Source organism: Gigantopelta aegis, chromosome 4, assembly GCF_016097555.1.
Source record: "Gigantopelta aegis isolate Gae_Host chromosome 4, Gae_host_genome, whole genome shotgun sequence".
Classification (NCBI taxonomy): Eukaryota; Metazoa; Mollusca; class Gastropoda; order Neomphalida; family Peltospiridae; genus Gigantopelta; species Gigantopelta aegis.
The window spans coordinates 34,462,768-34,482,417 of record NC_054702.1 but is presented as its reverse complement, the minus strand read 5'-3'; the positions used below and the strand labels follow the sequence as shown (position 1 = coordinate 34,482,417).

Here is a 19,650-nt window from a genome sequence, read left to right as displayed (position 1 = left end):
GTTTGTTTTGTTTAACGGCACCACAAGAGCACATTGATAACTTTATTATTGGATATTGTAAACTGACTGCGAGTGTGTTCTGTATTGTGACTGGTTAATTACATTCTTTTTCCGGGATCAAATAGACAATAACACCCCGAAAGCTAATGACGTCATGTTGTAATGATGTTACGGCAATTGGAAAAGGCAAAGTTGACGATTAAAGGGTCTACAGTTAGATTGTAGCCAAGTATTTTTTTCAAGAAATACCAAATATACAGTTAGTTCAGTAGAAAAACGATTCAGTTTACAATGGACATAACCATATGGAGTTTTTAGATTTGCGGGTGTTATTGTCTATTTGATGCCCGCAAATGTTTCATTTTTGGGATCAAATACACAATAACACCTGCAAATCTAAAAACTCCATATGGTTATCTCCTAATTGGATGTCAAACATTTGGCAATTCTGACTCGTAGTCAACAGAGGAAACCCACTACATTTTTCCTCTTTTATATGCACTTTGGCAAAGACAGGAAAGCACATACCACCACCTTTGACCAATTGTGGTGCACTAGTTGGAATAAGAAAAAACCCATTCAGTTGAACGGATCCACTAAGTCGGTTCGATCCTGCGATGCAAGTATCTCAGGCGAATGCTCAAATGACTGAGCTAAATACCACCCACTTCTGGAGCAGTACATATAAAAAGCATGTGATACCTACTTTTATTTATACCTACTTATATCATATAATATCTTACATTTTCAGTGCAATCAAAGTATGTGATATTTTTCAGATCACATACTTTAAGAATTTGATAACTTTGCAAATTAGATGTAAATTAGTCGAGGTCACAGCACTAGGTTTATTGACATTTAAGCAAACGTACTTGTGTGACACTCCATAATTGACGTATGCATTCATAGTCATCGAATAAAAACATTTCAATGGCAATTTGACACTGAAAGCAGTCCAGCATTCAGAAAACAAAAAACGTTAAGCCCTAGTTTGTTTTAATATAAGGACATCCAAAATGATGTCATTCGAGTTTGATGTCATTTCCATTTAAAAATACACCGCGCCACATTCTTACGTCATTTGAATATCTAGTAATGGCAGACTGGAATTAAAGTTGCCTGTACAGTTTACAAAAACACGTTATATTAAGCTTGAGCCCATATGATAAAGAGATTATTACCCTCGTGTATTTCGGTATCGTCAATATCATATATTAGGAATAAAAATAATGTATTATGCTCGCCAGAGGCTCGCATAATACAATTTTTATTCCTAATATATGATACTGACGATACCGAAAAACACTCTGGTAATAACCTCTATATATTTTATTTACTTGCAAAATAGGATAGCACTTGGCATTAAATAATGTGTATGTTAGCAACCTCCAGTTTTGCAAAATGTAACAGGTTTTTTTTTTTAAAGGTACTTTTTTTTCAAATGGTACTATAGGTAGTACTAAACCAAATAACTTCCGGCTGGGTCAAAGTTCGAGGTGCACCGAACTTTTGATAGAGAAGTGAACACCACAAGTCCTGTGATTGGTTACAAATGTGAGTGTGTTGGTTGTAAAAAATAATAGTTTCATCTTGGTAAAAAAAAATGTGCAATTTTATTTCATCTAGTACCAATGTGTCAAGTAGCCTTGTGCTTGAAACATGTATGGGGTACCTGTAAAAAAAAGTACTCGAATTTTGTGCAAAACTAGGGTAGTCATAGACGCTACCCGTTATCTCAGAAACGAGCAGCTTGACCCCCATTTTTTTCTGATTCACTTTAAGTGTAAGGGGTGGTAGTATTTATATCCGTAGCGTTTATGTCGGTTGATACTATTGTCGTCTATGGGATTTGATTTGGTAGTATACACCTTTTAGCACATATTCAGTGCATAATAAAAAATATTATGATTTTGTCATTTTATTTAATTAAACTATACTGGTTGATTAATTAGCCATCACTCGATCATGCAAGTTCACAATGACCTTGACCGTGACAATAATCTCTGTACATGGCTCTGAATGGAGTTTGAATCAAAGTTAGCACTGAAGAAAAGTTGGTTTTGGCCTATAATTCATACTGTAAAGATTTCAATAATTTCTTTTTACATGGTATTTGACTTGCCATATACAACTGCTCTTAAATATGGTATTATATATAGGCAACCTGAACTAAGATTTTAATAGCAATTTATTTTTATATTAAAAATAGCATGTGCCAATATCGGGTTAATGTCTTTAGTTTTCATTAACATTGTTAATTTTTTATGTATGAAATTCTGAAAACTCAAATTTGTAAAGAAGTTGATTTTTATTGTCATTTTGACATATTTATAGGGTGCTAAGTTATATTTTAGACAAATATGTAGTTTTATGCAAAATTTTAAGTAAATTTGAAGAAAAACTTTACCAAAAACATAATTAAATTTGTTGTCACTATTGTGCCTTCTGTTCTTATTTGTACATAACAATAAGGTTGTTAAACATATACTTAGATCTCCAGATCTTTTTTTTTTCTTAATAATCACTTAGTTAGCTCTCATGAAAAGCATTTTGAGTTTATACTAGATTCAGAACCAATTTTTTCAGATTTGATTATCTGCCTTGGATTAAGTTGATAATTTATTTTATTGTTAAAGCTGTATTACCTAATGTTACTAGCTAAATAAAATGCTGGATTACAGATTGTAGGAATACATCTAATGTACATATTGTATTCATCTGGATTAGAAAATAATGCAAGAAAATAGATGTTCGGGTAATTTTGTCATTTAAAAATAGTTTTTTTCAGTAATTAATCAAAAATAAATGTGTTAAAGCTGCATGATTATTCCAGATATCACAACTATTAAAACCTCCAACTACAGTAGGCTATAAATAAAATATAGTCAGGAATATTGGTGGCTGCCAATAGTTTTGATGGTTCATTATGAAAATCAGCATGGCCGATGGATTTGAAATTCCCACACCTGGTAACTTGAAGACACCCACACCCAGCATACAGGATTTCCTCCCAACACTAATGTTCAGGACATTAAGTCATTACTTCATACAGGTACAGTCACGTTTGTGTTTCCTTCCTTAGACAGTGTATTTTTTTAATACTGATATTTCTTTCATGTGCCTGTTAAGGTCTTAATAATCTAGGGGTCAATCAAGTGCATGTGTTTTAATGGAACTCTTTAAAGGGGTAGAGGTACTCTGACTATCTTTGTTGTCTCTACATATATAACTGGGTACACACACCCAACTGAAAGTAAATATCTTCAGGAGTTTTATTTTAAAACATTTTGTTGTTTAATATGACATATTGCATTTGTACAAAAATATATGCAATATATATGCTTTTTGAGGTGTACATTATATTAGGTTGCACTGTAGAAACAACAGTTTCAGTGAGGTTGTCAGTTTATGTCAGAATACACCAGATCCTGGTTGTCATAAAGACACATAGCTGGACACTTTTTGAAAAATGTATGTTATCAGTATAGGTAGTACTAAACCAAATAACTTCCGGCTGGGTCAAAGTTCGAGGTGCACCGAACTTTTGATAGAGAAGTGAACACCACAAGTCCTGTGATTGGTTATAAATGTGAGTGTGTTGGTTGTAAAAAATAATAGTTTCATTTGGGTAAAAAAAAATGTGCAATTTTATTTCATCTAGTACCAATGTGTCAAGTAGCCTTGTGCTTGAAACATGTATGGGGTACCTGTAAAAAAAAGTACTCGAATTTTGTGCGAAACTAGGGTAGTCATAGACGCTACCCGTTATCTCAGAAATGAGCAACTTGACCCCCATTTTTTTCTGATTCACTTTAAGTGTAAGGGGTGGTAGTATTTATATCCATGGTGTTTATGTCGGTTGATACGTTGCAGGTAGGAGTTTTAGCCACATATGTTACTATTGTCATCTATGGGATTTGATTTGGTAGTATACACCCTATAGTAGGTGCATATATCGATTATACACTAAATGAAATATATTAATTTATTTGGAATAATTAATAGTATTTGCACTTATAAATAAACATATTACAAATTACATGTTAATAATTATTAATACTATTATTAATAGTGATTATAAAGTGCTTTGGGTTGTTTTACTTTGTAGTATTTTTGGTACAAATATACTGTACTGTACATTAGGGCTAGTAGATTTTTAACTAGTGAATTCTGAAAATCACCAATCCCATGGCTAGTGGATTTTTAGAAAATTCTAGAAGCCCTGGATACATATTATTTTGTCACCCTATTGTATCGCTACACCCCCAATGGTTGAGAAGGGGGGGGGGGGGGGGAAAGCCCCCTAAAAATTTTCATTAACACCCTAGCATAAAAAACATACTGGCTACTGGGTGTCAATTCCCAGATATTGAGTATATGTAAAAAAAAAACTGATGGTTAACATGAATGTAAAAGTTCAACAGTATTCTATAATTTGCTTACAATTTTTACTGGGTTCATTGCATCATTGTCTGAAAGGTTTTCATTTAAAGTTGCTGTGTAGCTGAGTGCTGAAAATCGCGGACTTCGATCATTGACATTTTCCACATGTATGGTTGTCATGGTGGTGACAGTGTGCCGTGGTACACCCTCATCATAAATCACAATAGGAAACCTGTACTGTGTTACATTTTCACTGTCTAGAAGGGAGGAAACTCTGAGAGAACCAGTGGCAGGATCAATTTCAAAAGGCACTGAAATAATAAAGTTAAAAAGTTAAAGTTTGTTTTGTTTAACACCACTAGAGCATATTGATTTATTAATCATCAGCCACTGGATGTCAAACAATTGGTAATTTTGACATATAGTCTTATGCACCATCCCACAGACAAGACAGCACAAAGCATGGCCTTTAGTATACCAGTTGTGGTGTACTGGCTGGAACATGAAATAGCCCAATGGACCCACCAACAGGTATCGATCAAACACTGAGCATCAGGTGAGCGCTATACCACTGGGCTACGTCCTGTTCCACTGAAATGATAAATACATGTAAATAAAATATGAGTCATTCACAATCCCTTGGATTAGTGAGTACATATAAATGCACATTACAAAATAAAACTGGTATAAAAAAATTGGTCTGTTTACTTAACAGCTTTATTACCCATATGGTTACAAATATCTTGATACATATCAAAGTGATAGGTCCCACTAGAACACCAAGTGGGATGTAACATCTCATGACGTCATCAACTGGTGCACTACAACATTACAGGAACGTCAACCAAACGAGTTGAGTGATATAAATTAAGATCGATTATGGGTAATAAATAGGATATTAAACTCACTACCATTTCTTATCATGTTTATGCCCCTCGTAAAATAATTTTCATTGTCACTCGCTAAAGCTTGTGACAACTGAAAATTATTTCAATCGGGACATAAACATGATACGAAAAGGAAGCTTGTTTAATATCCTCCAAGTATGTTACTGTATTTATGCTACAATGAGGGTTCGACAAATCTACTAGCCCTCGGTTCTGACTAGTGAATTGGAACATTTGTTTCTAATTTTCATTATTATTTATACTTAGCTAGTACTAGCACAACAACAATGCTATACAATCCCGAGTCATAACCTATGCTGCAGAATTATCTCCCCTTGCCGGATGTATAATGTACAACAGCACATATATATATATATATATATATATATATATATATATATATATATATATATATATATCTGTATTGTGCTGTCCTGGCAAATCAATCAATCTATCTATCTATCAGAATCTGATACATATCCCAACTACCAATCATAATACTTGCCATTGTTGCCTTCAATGACGAAAGACAATCCTGCAGTTGTATTCCCATCTGGGTCTGAAACTGTGACAATTCCAATCTCAGTTCCAATAGTCTCATTCTCCTTAACAGTTAACACTGTTTCCATGGATACATAAGGTTTCTTATTCAGAGGGACGACAATATTTACTGTAGTCTCATCCGTGTGTTGAGGATGTCCAGAATCCATGGCCTTGATGTGTAGCTGGTAGTTACTAATATATGGAGGACTGTTTAGAGATTCGCTTACTGATATGTCTCCTATATGTAAAACAAAACAAACAACAAAAAAAGTTAAAATCCCCTGTACACATGCATTTTATGTAGTCAAAATAACTAAATTTTACTTACGTTGTCCATCAAATAACAATATTCTTTGTAGTAAAAATAGATAACAATTTTCATAATTATAAAATAATGGATATGCTGAAACTAATGTGTCAAGTTTAAAAAAAAATTCTAGCACCAAAACATAAACTACTAGGTTTTGTCAGCCCCCATCCTCCTTAAAAAAAAAATAAAAAAAATAATCACATTATTTATATTGCAATTTCAAGTTAATTTTAATTTAATCTTTATGTTTCGTTTTCTAATATTCTTTATATCAAATACTGAAACACATGAATTTATTTGCAAATACAATCTCTATAACAGTATTAGTTAAATATATGCAACAATTTTTATTATTGCAAATATAATTGTTACATTGGTGTATCTTGAACTATTACATAAAATATGACATGAAATGCAACAAATGATTATATATACAAGTTTTACACAATTTACATCTGCCAACTCAGATTGCAGTTTCAAAGGCATACAGATTAAAGGCATATTGTCACAGAGTATTACCTGAACAAAAATAATTTGATTTGTCCCTAAATGTACTTTATTCAACCATCTTCATAAGCACCATACTCCATTTATTAATGACATTTTGTAAAAATAATTGAATTATTGCAATGGTCCATAATTCAAAAACTAAAATTGTCGAGAGGCATGACATGGATTTCACTCCACCATGGTTCCGTTAAGGTGATGCGATAGCTAGATTTGGTTTTCAACAATTAATGTAATTTTTATTTATTATCCATTTTTAGAGAAATAAGGTCCTTAAATCAGTGTCAGTATGCCTTTAAAGAGAATAAAAACCCAAATACTATAATAATAAAAACCTCATATTTCATTTTCATTACCCGTTTGTGAATTAAGAGAAAACCTGTCGAGACCTCCTTGGATTAAGTAATATGTAACTCTTCCATTTCTATCCGATACATCCAAGTCATTTGCTGACACTCTGCCAACTGGATAGCCAATGGATGCCGAAGAATTCACTTCAAAGTTATACTGTTCCAAGAATACTGGTGCATTGTCATTCACATCGTCAACAAAGATTTCCAATCTAGCAGAGGTTGTCAAGTTTCCATCGGTCGCCGTTAACTAATACAAAGGAATTGTTGTATTAAATAATGTAAAGTACAAGATAATTATGCTGAATTGCAAAACAGTATAAAATAGTTGTTGAGAACAGCTAAATATTTTATATATGGCTCTTCTATTACATTTTGTAATACTTCCACAAAAAACTAAAGGAAGTTTATGATGTACATTTCATACTTTTTAATTTCATACATACAATTGTGCATGAAATGCACATTATATTTAACTACTCTCTTTGCCAAAATGAAATAAAACTCTTTAAAAACATTCTTCATGAACATATAGCAATAACAAATGATAATGTCTGTATGACATTTGAGAACATTAGTTATTGTTGACCAAAATGAATTACACATACATTTAGATAAAAGTTTGTGTATGCTTCACTGTCCAGATTGCCAGGAACTGTCTGTGTTATTTCTCCCGATGAAGTATCAATGTTAAAGAAGTTGCTTCCTTCACCAGCCAGACTATAGGAAATCTTGGTATGTAAGTCAAGGTCTGATGCTGATATTGCAGGCATCTGAAATTTAAAAAAAAATGGTTTCATTAAATAGACAGAGCTGAGTTAAGTAAAAAAATAAAAAATTTAGTACTTGTATATATCTTAGCTAGAAATATGGATGAATGTTTTGCTTTAACAGAAATACAATTAAGTTTAGGGAGAATGAACCGAGTCTGAACAGTAATAGAAATGATCTCATCATGTAAAGGAAATCTTCAGAAAAAATCAACTGCTTGGCTAAAATATGACCCTGCTGAAGGTACAGATAGTCAGATTGGTGTGTTAAATCAGAAATTTCCAAACACTGCAAAGTGTAATCCTAACACTAGAAGATAAAAAAGCCCAAATGATAATAACAGTCTTCACCAAGAAAAGCCAGTAATCACTCGTGACCATTCCACACTAGCCTAGAATGTTTTAGGACAAGAGCAGATCGATTTAATAAATTTTATTTGAACCTGCATGTGATTGCTTGCTTAGCACCATTTCAGGAGAGTGATCTTCAGCTGGCCTTGATTTTACTCATGTCATTTAAAGACTGCAATAAAACCCAATTATAGAACCAAATGCTCACAAAAAATAGCGTTCTTGCTTCCCCTGGATTTGAATGATCTTCTGTGATGTGAGCTGTGTATACTGACGATGTTAACATGGGTGGATTGTCATTGACATCTCCGATGGTGACAGTTACTTGAGCTGAAGATGTGTACGCTGCACTATTTGTGACAAAGATTGTAAACTTGTATTGATCTCGAGTCTCACGATCCAGTGGACCTGAAGTTTGTAACATGCCAGTGTTTCGGTCTATGATGAATGGCAGCTTGCTGCCTGTAAGTGCAATGTAAGAACATATATACTATAATAGGCATATTCTTAAGAACATATTATAAGCATGTGTGACTTAACAGTGATCGAGAAATGGTTTCCAAGTAAAAAAAACATAATTTGCCTCCAGCAATCCCCCTTGAAATTTCTCGCTCCAGCCAGTGCACCACGACTGGCACATCAAAGGCTGTGGTATGTGCTATCCTGTCTATGGGATGGTGCATATAAAAGATCCCTTGCTGCTAATCAAAAAGAGTAGCCCATGAAGTGGCGACAGTGGATTTCCTCCCTCAATATCTGTGTGGTCCTTAACCATATGTCTGTAAATAAAATGTGTTGAGTGCATCGTTAAATAAAATATTTCCTTCCTTCCTTTTCCCTTGGAAATCCTAACCTTACCAACATTTTACACTCTCTTACTTTGTTATCTTCTACTTCTAGATTTACAGTGAAACACTTCTTACTATATTGTACAATATTGCCATGATTATCTCGTATTTCAGTAAAGCCACTTTTAATCTAGTGTGTGGTATTTTAAAAATTATTATACATGAGAAACTATAGTTATCTTGAATATCTAAATCAGTGTACTTACTTGATGATTCATCTATGTAATATTTGAGCTGATCTTTCACATTCTGATCTGTTGCATTAATCTCTCCAAATTCCACTCCACCAGGTGTGTCCTCAGCTATTTCAAATCTGTAACTTTCTTTCAGCTCTGGCTTGAAGTTTATGGGAACGTTTACGACAATGTGTGTGACATTTGATAGTCGTGGACTGCCATAGTCGGATACTTGAATTTTTAAATAATACACTGGCTTTAGTGGTTCTTCGAGTAGTGGCTTGGCAACTGTTATGACACCTGCAATTAGAGATGAAAATAGTATATATATTAAATTTGTAGTCTTAGGCTCACAGTTTGATGCATTGTTTTTCAATTTTTATATCATAGTATTAAATTGTTTTAACAGGTACATTAGCGTTTATGTAGCTTGCATTTCAGCCTATCACAGTCCTCAATAGATGATTCTGATGCATGTGACATGTTTGCATGGGTTTTCCCCAAACCCATTACATTATTATAGTGTGGTAAAATAGTTAAAATGATATTTTTCTTTTTTTATTCAAGACATAGTTTTATCCTTTAGTTTCTCTTTTTATGATATATTTATTGACAATTATTTCACAAGTGTTGCTCTTAAAATACTTTATTAAAATGTATATGTGATTGCTCGAGTACTTGAGAAAAGTATTGTGATAAATCAACTGTGGAACAAATATTAAAAATCGAATTGAAAATTTAAAAAACACATTGTCTCATCCCTAGACATGACAGTTTATTGCATTAGACAATTCAAAACTAGCCATTAACCTGAAGATTCATCAATGGCAAACTTGTCAAGACCACCTTCAACAAGGTAGTAGTGTAATTCATGATTCCGCTCTAACAGATCCGCATCACTGGCATTTACACGAAGGACGACAGAGCCAGGTGTCACTGCTGGGTCAACATCCACCTCTAAGGTGGCCATATCAAACACAGGGCTGTTGTCATTGATGTCTTCAACACGTATTTGTAACACAGCATCTCCAGTCAACTGTCCATCTGACACCATGATCTGAAACACAATGATTACGGCATGTGTTTTTTAATGAGTCCATGTTTTCAGAATCTCATCTTTAATTACCATAATCCACTGAAGAATGAGAATGTAGCTGTTACAACAATACTGTGAAGACAATAGAAAACACTTACATGTATGTTCATGTGCAATGGTAAAATACATACACTTCAAAACATTCCCTGAGAGTTTGACAATATTTTTGTTTGCCATCAGAGACCAAAAAGCTTAAAATCATATCAGTTAAAAAGAGGAATAGCAGCCACATATTCCAGATTGGCAACAATGATTCTTTTCTGCCAGAATGTGTGCTAGGGTCCTTGCAAATGTACAGCTAATTGAGTTTAAACTGCAGCAAATTAAATATCTCAACAAAATGTACAGCTAATTGAGTTTAAACTGCAGTAAATTAAATATCTGAACAAAATATACAGCTAATTGAGTTTAAACTGCAGCATATTAAATATCTCAACAAAATGTACAGCTAATTGAGTTTAAACTGCAGCAAATTAAATATCTCAACAAAATGTACAGCTAATTGAGTTTAAACTGCAGCAAATTAAATATCTCAACAAAATGTACAGCTAATTGAGTTTAAACTGCAGCAAATTAAATATCTCAACAAAATGTACAGCTAATTGAGTTTAAACTGCAGCAAATTAAATATCTCAACAAAATATACAGCTTATTGAGTTTAAACTGCAGCAAATTAAATATCACAACAAAATGGGATTTGATGGTCTTATTTTACATTATGTTACAGTACCTCCTTACAAAATGATGTTCAGTTAGTTTGTTGTGAGAAACACTGTTAATATAAATATTCATTCATATCTTATATGATATTTGATATTTGACTTTGTTTGGACATTAATGTTAGGGCTTCTAGAATTTTTATATAATCCACTAGCCATGGGATCAGTGATTTAAAAATTTACTAGCCACGATTAAAAATTCACTGGCCCTACTTTACTTTAAGTTAATACAATTTTAGTATTGGATATATTATCTAAAAAGAGAGATATAGTTTAAAAGCACTAACATTGGGGGTGGGGGTGTGAGTTACTGCAACATTTGAGCAAAAAATGTCAATAGCCATCGGGCGACAGTAGTTGTTTACTAGCCCAACACTGAATATCACTAGCCATGGGAATGGGGCTACCATAATCTAGAAGCCCTGTTAATAATGTACATACCGTAAAGTTGTAGAGGTCTATCATCTCACTATCCAAAGATCCAGCCATTTTCTGAGTGATGACTCCAGTCTTGGGATCTATGTCAAACAAATCACTACCCTCACCACTGATACTAAAGATCCACTGTTCTACTGCAGCATCTCGATCAGTAATGTCATTTACTCGGGGATGCTGCAATAAATATGTTAAAATAAACATTAAACAATAAATAGTGTTTTGACCTCAATGAAAATGAAACCAAGTTGACACTGCAAATATGGATAGAATAGAGAAAAAAGAAAGAAAGAAAGAAAGAAATTGCTGGATGAATGAAATATGACAACATACCTGAATGAAGAAAAAAACAAAAAACACTTCAGCTTCTACCAGTACTAGGAGTTAAGCAAGATAAGAAAGATACAGTGGGAAAAGAAAATCTTTTTAACATACCTGTAGGCATTTCATGTAATTTGGAGATGCAAACATTTTCAAATCTGAACAAAACTGTTGGTGTTTTCAAGTTCATATCTCTGCACATGAATTACTGTCACATGCTTTATCTATAGGATTGCCAGGATGATACTTTTATATTTTTCTGTTGCACCATAAAATGACTTATAGACAGTGTGGTTGGCCCCTACACATAAAATCCTGGATAGACCAATGGTCCTATATCAGCCTCGGGGTGTAGTGGTTAAGCCACTGGACATAAGGCTGGTAGGTACTGGGCTCCCAACCAGAGCAGGTTTAATGTCTCAATGGATAGGTATAAAGCCACTACACTGATTTCTCTTTCACTAACCCCCTGTCCTACACAACCAGCCCAGATAGCTGAGTTGTGTGCCCAGGACAGCATGCTTGAACCTTAATTGGCTAAGACCATGTAAATAAGTGTAAACAACAAACAATGATCCTACTTTGTCTGTTAAAGTTTGTTTTGTTTAATGCCACCACTGGATCACACTGATTAATTAATCATCGGCTATTGGATGTCAAACACTTAGTAATTCTGACTCATAGTCATCAGAGGAAACCTGCTACAATTTTCCATTAGCAGCAAGGGATCTTTTATATGCACTTTTTCAAAGACAGAAAAGCACATACTGTACCACAGCCTTTGACCAGTTGTGGTGCACTGGTTGCAATGAAAAAACCCCAATTAGTTGAATGGATTACCTCAGTTGGTTCGATCTTGCAACACATGCACTTCAGGTGAGCATTCAAATGACTGAGCTAAATCCCAGTGCTAATTTGTCTGTAGGAGGACTGCTACTCCCAAAACTGGTCTGACAATCTGAACAAGCACATGATAGGGCTCAGTGGACATTTTGACATGATAGCAAGTAAGCACTCCAAAAAGCATATTTGTTTCAGTTGTTTTATTTTTGCGAGTGTTTTTTTTCTCCCAAGGATGGGAGTCTGCACAACAGTGTTTGTTTGTTTTGTTTAATGACACCACTAGAGCACAACATTGATTTACTAAATCATCGGCTATTGTATGTCAAATTTTTTGTAATTTTGACATACTCTTAGAGATGAAACCTGCCACATTTTTCCATTAGTTGCAAGAGATCATTTATATGCACTATTCCACACAGGATAGCCAGTTGTGGTGCACTGGCTGGAATGAGAAAGAGCCCACTGACAGGGATCGATCCTAGACTGACGGTGCATCAATCATGCTTTACCACTGGGCTATGTCCCGCCCCTGCACAACAGTAAAGCAAAAAGATACTCAATGTTAACAAGTTTCAGGAACTTAATATGAAACATGAAGGTAAAATAGATGACTGCCGTAATTACCTAATTTTAAAACTTACAACATCTAGAATTTGAGGCTTTTTGGGCATTCTATGATCCTCTTTGACAGATGCTACCAGTATGGGAGCTGCGAACTGTGGCCGGTTGTCGTTAACATCCAGCACGTTGATGTATACAGTCGCTGATGATGTGCATACTGGCTTTCCATTATCGGAGACAAATACTGGGAAGTTGTATGATTCAATCCTCTCCATATCTAGAGTTCCAGTGGTGGTGATTTGACCAGTGTCAGGATCAATTGTAAATGGCATTTTTTCACCTGTTGTATAACAAACATGAAATGTGATCATGCATTGTGCAACTGTGTAATATGAGCTTAAGTCTTATATGTGGACAAAACATAACTAAACACCTGTGTTTACTGTAAATTATTAATAAATATACACTTCTATTTAAGAAAGTTAGATAACTTTAACTAGCAAAAAAATACTTTTTGTAAAGTTGGCTATGTGTTTAAAATAATATATACATGTTATACATTTGAAGACTATCTAGGAATTTTGAGTTGGAAAAGTGGTTTTTGGCAAGTATTTTTTGCTTGACAACAATGGCAGAACATTGCAGTCATTTTCAGGAATTTATAGCTGATTGTGACAGCTAATTTTATAATAAATTTGACTGTTTTACAACAACGAAACTGATGAAATATTGGGATATGAATTGCAGTTCATTTTCAAAAAAATTGAGTTAAGAAAAACAGTTATTGGGAATAATAATGGATATAAATACTGGACACAAATGGCCAAAAGTACACACAACTTTTTAGATTTTTTGCTTGATTTTCATCAACATTAACTAATTTAAAATATAATGAAAATTAGAAAAACACACCAAAATAATACTTCAATATATAAGATTTAAATATAAACTTTATTTTATGTATTTATAAACATTTTAATTGAAAATATGTGAGTAAAAGTTATAAATTTGTACCCCCTCGATGTGGTTAAACAAGATTAAAGACACTCATGCATCTATTTAATCAAGTTATCACTCACTCCATATAAAATTTTACCTCAAATTTCTGATTGAGGATTTAATTTTGTCAAATGTGTTACAATTTTACAGTTAGTTTTACACACACACACACACACACACACATGCACACACGCACACACACGCACACACACACACACACACACACACAGACACACTCTATTAATCCCCATGATGAATAACAGTTGTTTTCAATTTAGAAATGTAATGAAATTTTGTGAAGTACTTTGTTTGTTAATAAAATCTAGGGCCTAATTCACTAAACTCTCGCAACTTTGCGATCTCGCAGTGCAATGCTAAAAGACTTGCAAAGAGGTTGCTTTGTTGTTTAACAGAGCCTAAGAGAGCTTTGTGAATTAAGCCCCTGGTTTGTTATGATTTTTTAATGTGATAAATATTAAGTGTATATAGTTTCTTTTGGCATTCAGTATACAAAACCATACCACACCTGTCTCGTTAAAACCAATAGTGTAGTGCAGTTTATCAACCTGGCCCGGCTCTGTATTAGGGTCAGAAGAATTAATGGTTCCTACAACAGTCCCAATCGTCACGTTCTCTAACAAGTCGTATGTGTAAATACTGTCAAGTGTTGGTGGACGATTCAAAGGAACTCTGATTTTCACTAATGTCTTGTTTGATTGCAGGGGTGTGCCAAAGCTGACGGCCTGGATTTGGAGAGTGTATTCGTCTTGACTGGGTTCATCAGTCAGTGAAGTAACCAGTAGTATTTCACCTGACAAGGAAGGAAGGAAATGTTTTATTTAATGACGCACTCAACACATTTTATTTACGGTTATATGGTGTCAGACATATGGTTAAGGACCACACACATATATATAGAGAGGAAACTCGCTGCCACCATGCAATGGGCTACTCTTTCCAATTAGCATCAAGGGATCTTTTATATGCACCATCCCACAGACAGGGTAGCACATACCACGGCCTTTGATATACTGGTTGTGGTGCACTGGCTGGAATGTGAAATAACCCAATGGGGCCACCGACGGGGATCAATCCCAAACCGACTGCGCATCAAGCGAGCCCTTTACCACTGGGCTACGTCCCACCCCTTCACCTGACAAGTGAAATTAAATTAACACACTATTTTAGGGCTTGCTCTGGGTCAGCAGACTTTGTTTTGCTAAATTATCTATTAAATTTCAAAACTTGCAAAACCCCAGTTATTTTCTAACAAATTATCAATTATTTTATGAAATTATTTCGCCAAATTTAAATAAAATTCACCAATGACGAATTTGGTGAGTGCCAGAGCTAGACCTGTATTTATTTGTGGTGGTAAAGCATGCTAAAACCAATGACAAATCTAATCATTATTTTCAATTCTTTTTCAATATGGCTTGCTAAAAAAGAAGAAGAAAAAAGTGCACATTATGCTAAATTATTTCCAAGTTTAATGTATTAAAAGTATTATAAAATTTTGTTTCTTATCCATGTTGTTTTTGCTTAATCCTATTCTAATTCAGATTTACATGTGAAGTTACAGTCACAATCATTTATATTAAAAACTGATGTTTGTGCTTATATAACCAATAAAGGTCCAAACATACTGTCCTGGATACACACCTCAACTATTTGGACTCTGCGAGTTGTGAGAGAAATATTGGTGTAGTGGCCCTACACTTCCCTAATGAGCCATTAAAACTCAATTCTGGGTGGGATCCAGTACTAGGATGTGAACCCAGTACTAATTAACAGAATTTAGGCTGATTAACCAGGACCGTACCCTGATCAAAATCCTAGGGGGGAGGGGCACTATTTTTTATAAACAAATGAAAGCCTGAGATGTATATACTATTTTCTGGAGTTAAAAAAGAAAAGTGAGATTCTCAGGGGGCAACTGCCACTCCCCCCCCCCCCCCCCCCCCCCCCCCCAAGGGTACGGCCCTGTTAACTACTAAGGCCAGTCCACAATTATATATGTCAGCACTGACTAATTTTCTGAATAAAATCATCTACCACTCATTCATGTCAGGTGCACAATCTACCACTTTCCTAAATCATGAACATAAAGAATTAAATAAACAAAAACCTGAGCTTTCATTTATGGCGAATTTGTCCAAGCCTCCTCTGAGAAGATAAAAGCTGATTTCACTATTTCTGGCAGATACATCTTCATCTGTGGCCTTCACCTGACCAATCACTGTGTCCACTTTTGTGGCAGGATCAACTTCAATGTAACGGTCATCTTCAAAAACAGGTGCATGGTCATTGACGTCTTCCACTTGGATAAGCAGCACAGCTGAAGATGACAGTGTCCCATCTGATACCAGCAGCTAAAAAACACTGACATCTGGTTAAAGCTGGGCTATGTACTAGCTGATTCTTGGTTTAAACAACATGGATTATTATTATAATCTGATTATCGACTGGTCAACATGCATAGCCTATTATAAGACCTTTTTAAACATTACAAACATGGATGCAACAATACAGAATATTATCACAGTAAAATATTAACAAATAAAAATTCATGTAATCAAATTCAAACACAACTGTAACAGAGAATAGAGAGATGTATATATAGAGTGAGAGACAGGCTAAAAGGAAATGGTGAGGATATTTTATGGAGAGAAAGAGATTGGATCAGTTGCTGTTGAAAAAGTTAATCTTCAAAATGGCTTGGTGACTTGGGTTTGTTGAACTTGTCATAAAGTGGTTTGTGGAATAAGACAAATTGCTGGAATGAAACCAACTGTAAATTATATAAAATACTGTGATCATAGATTCATTTGTCCCATTAAAAGCACCAAGAAATCGATAATATGATTTTAATCAGTAATTTCAACAATTTTAACAAAGTACTACTGTGACAATTAATAGTACCGTAGTAGCAGACACAGTTTCTCTTAACTTAGGATGTGACCAAATGGAAGACAAACAACAGGTTCATGATCTGTACAGGATGTAGATATAAAAACTATATGTAGGTCTACTGTGAAATTAACTGGTGCAGTCAACAAATTTAAGAACAATTAAAATATAATATGTGCATACATACAATACAAATTTATGATACTGCAGTTTTGATCCACAAAGTACAGTACCCAACAAAATGTGGGTTTTTTAGCAAGACCACAGAAATTTAAGCTCATGAAAATAAAAGATTTCACACTATTTATTTGCAGAAATATAGTATCACACGAACTGTTATAAATGAACATATCAGTATTGAATGAAAGAAGGAAGGAAATGTTTTTATTAACGACGTACTCAACACATTTTATTTACGGTTATATGGCGTCAGACATATGGTTAAGGACCAGACAGATATTGAGAGAGGAAACCAGCTGTCTCCACTTCATGGGCTACTTTTTTCGATTAGCAGCAAAGGATCTTTTATATGCACCACGATAGTACATACCACAGCTTTTGTTACACCAATTGTGGAGCACTGGCTGGAACAAGAAATAACCCAATGGGTCCACTGACAGGGATCGATACTAGACCGACCGTGCATCAAGCGAACGCTTAACCACCGGGCTACGTCCTGCCCCTAATGTTGAATGAATGAAAGAATAAACAAATGAAAACCTATATTAAACTTGTACACAAATTAATTAACACCCACTGTTAAATTATACTCCATCTGACTCTCACTATCCAAGCTGCCGGCTTCCTTCTGCTGGACGACTCCAGTGTCATGATCAATGACAAACAAGTGACTCCAATCTCCAGAGAGGTTGTAACTGACTGCAGTTTTGATTTTATCAGCATCACTCACAGTAAGCTGAGGAGACTGGAAATATACAGAATGGTAATACCCAGTAAACCTTTTTGGATAGACAATAAGTCTGTCTGTTGTATTGCTACAAAGAGAATCACTAGTTAATAACATAGGATATCGGCTTTATCCTGTGAAAGTAAGAATGGGAAATTCCACAGGGCTTGCAGAGCAGAATTTCCCATTTTGCCCGAAAAGAATAAAGACAATATCCCATGTCATTAACTAGTTACTATTTTTATCCTGCAATCCTTTAACATTAAGAGGAAAAGCTATTATTGTACACTGACCTAGAAGTCAAATGAGCAATTTTGTAATGTATCTATGCATATGACATCACATGTGTGATGTCAAAAGTCATAATCTGCTAGTATACGTTTATTATATGACTCTGCTTTAAAATGTCATCATAATCGGCCAATAGAAAAAGTGATTGTAGGATAAATATTTATTCTGGATTAAACACATGAATGTACACATGTATGTTTTACTATAAAATCATATTCATGACATTTTACTTGTTGAAATACATGTAGTTTTAATAAAATCTGATAAAAGCTATTTTTATAAACTGGCCAAAAGGAATATTAAATCTCATTAGATTTTCCAGAACAAACAGCATATGTCAAAAATGTGGTTAAAATGAGATAAAGCATGATTATATATAGATTTCAATAAGAGAACATGGTTTCCATTATTACAATACAGTTGTTAGGCAGGGCAATTATATATTAAGTAAAAATACCTGAACATTATTATGGTGCAGATTAATATTTCAAAACAAACTTTAAACGGACAGATTATACCATTTATTTTTTTGTTTTCAGACTTCATTCCTCCCATCATAACTCAAAACTCCCTGAAATATTTGGAACATTTTTCAGTTGGTGTAAAATAATTTTGTCACTTTGAACTGTTTTGGAAATAAATTTTCTTCAACAATTTGTCTATGGCATGGGACGCTCAAGTAGTAGGTTTAGCTCTTGTCAGCTTTATAAATTAAAAATAATGATATGTCATTTATCTACTTTCACTGATGAATGCCATGGATGTGTATCTGTCTGTAGTTAAAAGCATATAGACTATGTATCAGCAGTAGGTTTTCTCTCTCATTCTCTATACCAATACATTGAACTTAAAATAATTACTATATGTTAGACACTTGCATATAGTCAATGATTAAACAATATGTTGAAATGCCATTTAAGTTGCACATGGTACCTCAGTTTCAATTCGTGAAAATTAACACGAAGTTTGGTTAAAGTGACATACCCTAGTTTTTAACAACTACGACATACAACATATTTTAGTTTTAAAGCAGTTTTTGATAATTAAATTTATAAGTATTTACATTTTATTATTTAGAATATTAATTTTCGTACACCTGAGGTGGTTCAGCATGGTCATCCAGGTGTTTGCAATACCCCAAAATGCATTTTACATAATTCTAAAAATGCACATTTGTCTTAGAAGTAATGGTTATTGAGTCAAGCTCAAGTTACTTTAGTTTAAACATCACAGACTTTAGCTTCTCTCTGTTATAACCTTATCTAAATGTGTGTTTCATGTTTGTTAATTTTTACGGGCTAAAACTACGGTCCGTGCCTTTAATCTACAAACCTGTAACACATTTGGATAAAGTTACAAGTCAAATAAGTCTGTGACGTAGAAATGGAGAAATTCTCTTTAAAAATAGACTAGTGCTCATCTCCATAACCATTAGTTTTTAAA

The 19,650-nt window shown here is 34.1% G+C and overlaps 1 protein-coding gene across 1 annotated transcript in view; it reads right to left on the bottom strand.

Moving 5' to 3' along the window:
* The window catches only part of LOC121369806 (protocadherin Fat 4-like), a 37,973-nt gene that overhangs the window by 10,678 nt on the left and 7,645 nt on the right, over positions 1-19,650 (bottom strand). The window contains exons 8-19 of the mRNA XM_041494879.1: positions 17,767-17,934; positions 16,228-16,471; positions 14,626-14,910; positions 13,181-13,440; positions 11,382-11,552; positions 9,936-10,182; positions 9,156-9,425; positions 8,310-8,563; positions 7,589-7,753; positions 6,987-7,230; positions 5,776-6,051; positions 4,453-4,694 (exon numbers count right to left, since the gene is read on the bottom strand). Of these exons, the coding sequence (XP_041350813.1) occupies positions 4,453-4,694; positions 5,776-6,051; positions 6,987-7,230; positions 7,589-7,753; positions 8,310-8,563; positions 9,156-9,425; positions 9,936-10,182; positions 11,382-11,552; positions 13,181-13,440; positions 14,626-14,910; positions 16,228-16,471; positions 17,767-17,934 (2,826 nt within the window). The remainder of the gene's footprint in view (positions 1-4,452; positions 4,695-5,775; positions 6,052-6,986; positions 7,231-7,588; positions 7,754-8,309; positions 8,564-9,155; positions 9,426-9,935; positions 10,183-11,381; positions 11,553-13,180; positions 13,441-14,625; positions 14,911-16,227; positions 16,472-17,766; positions 17,935-19,650) is intronic.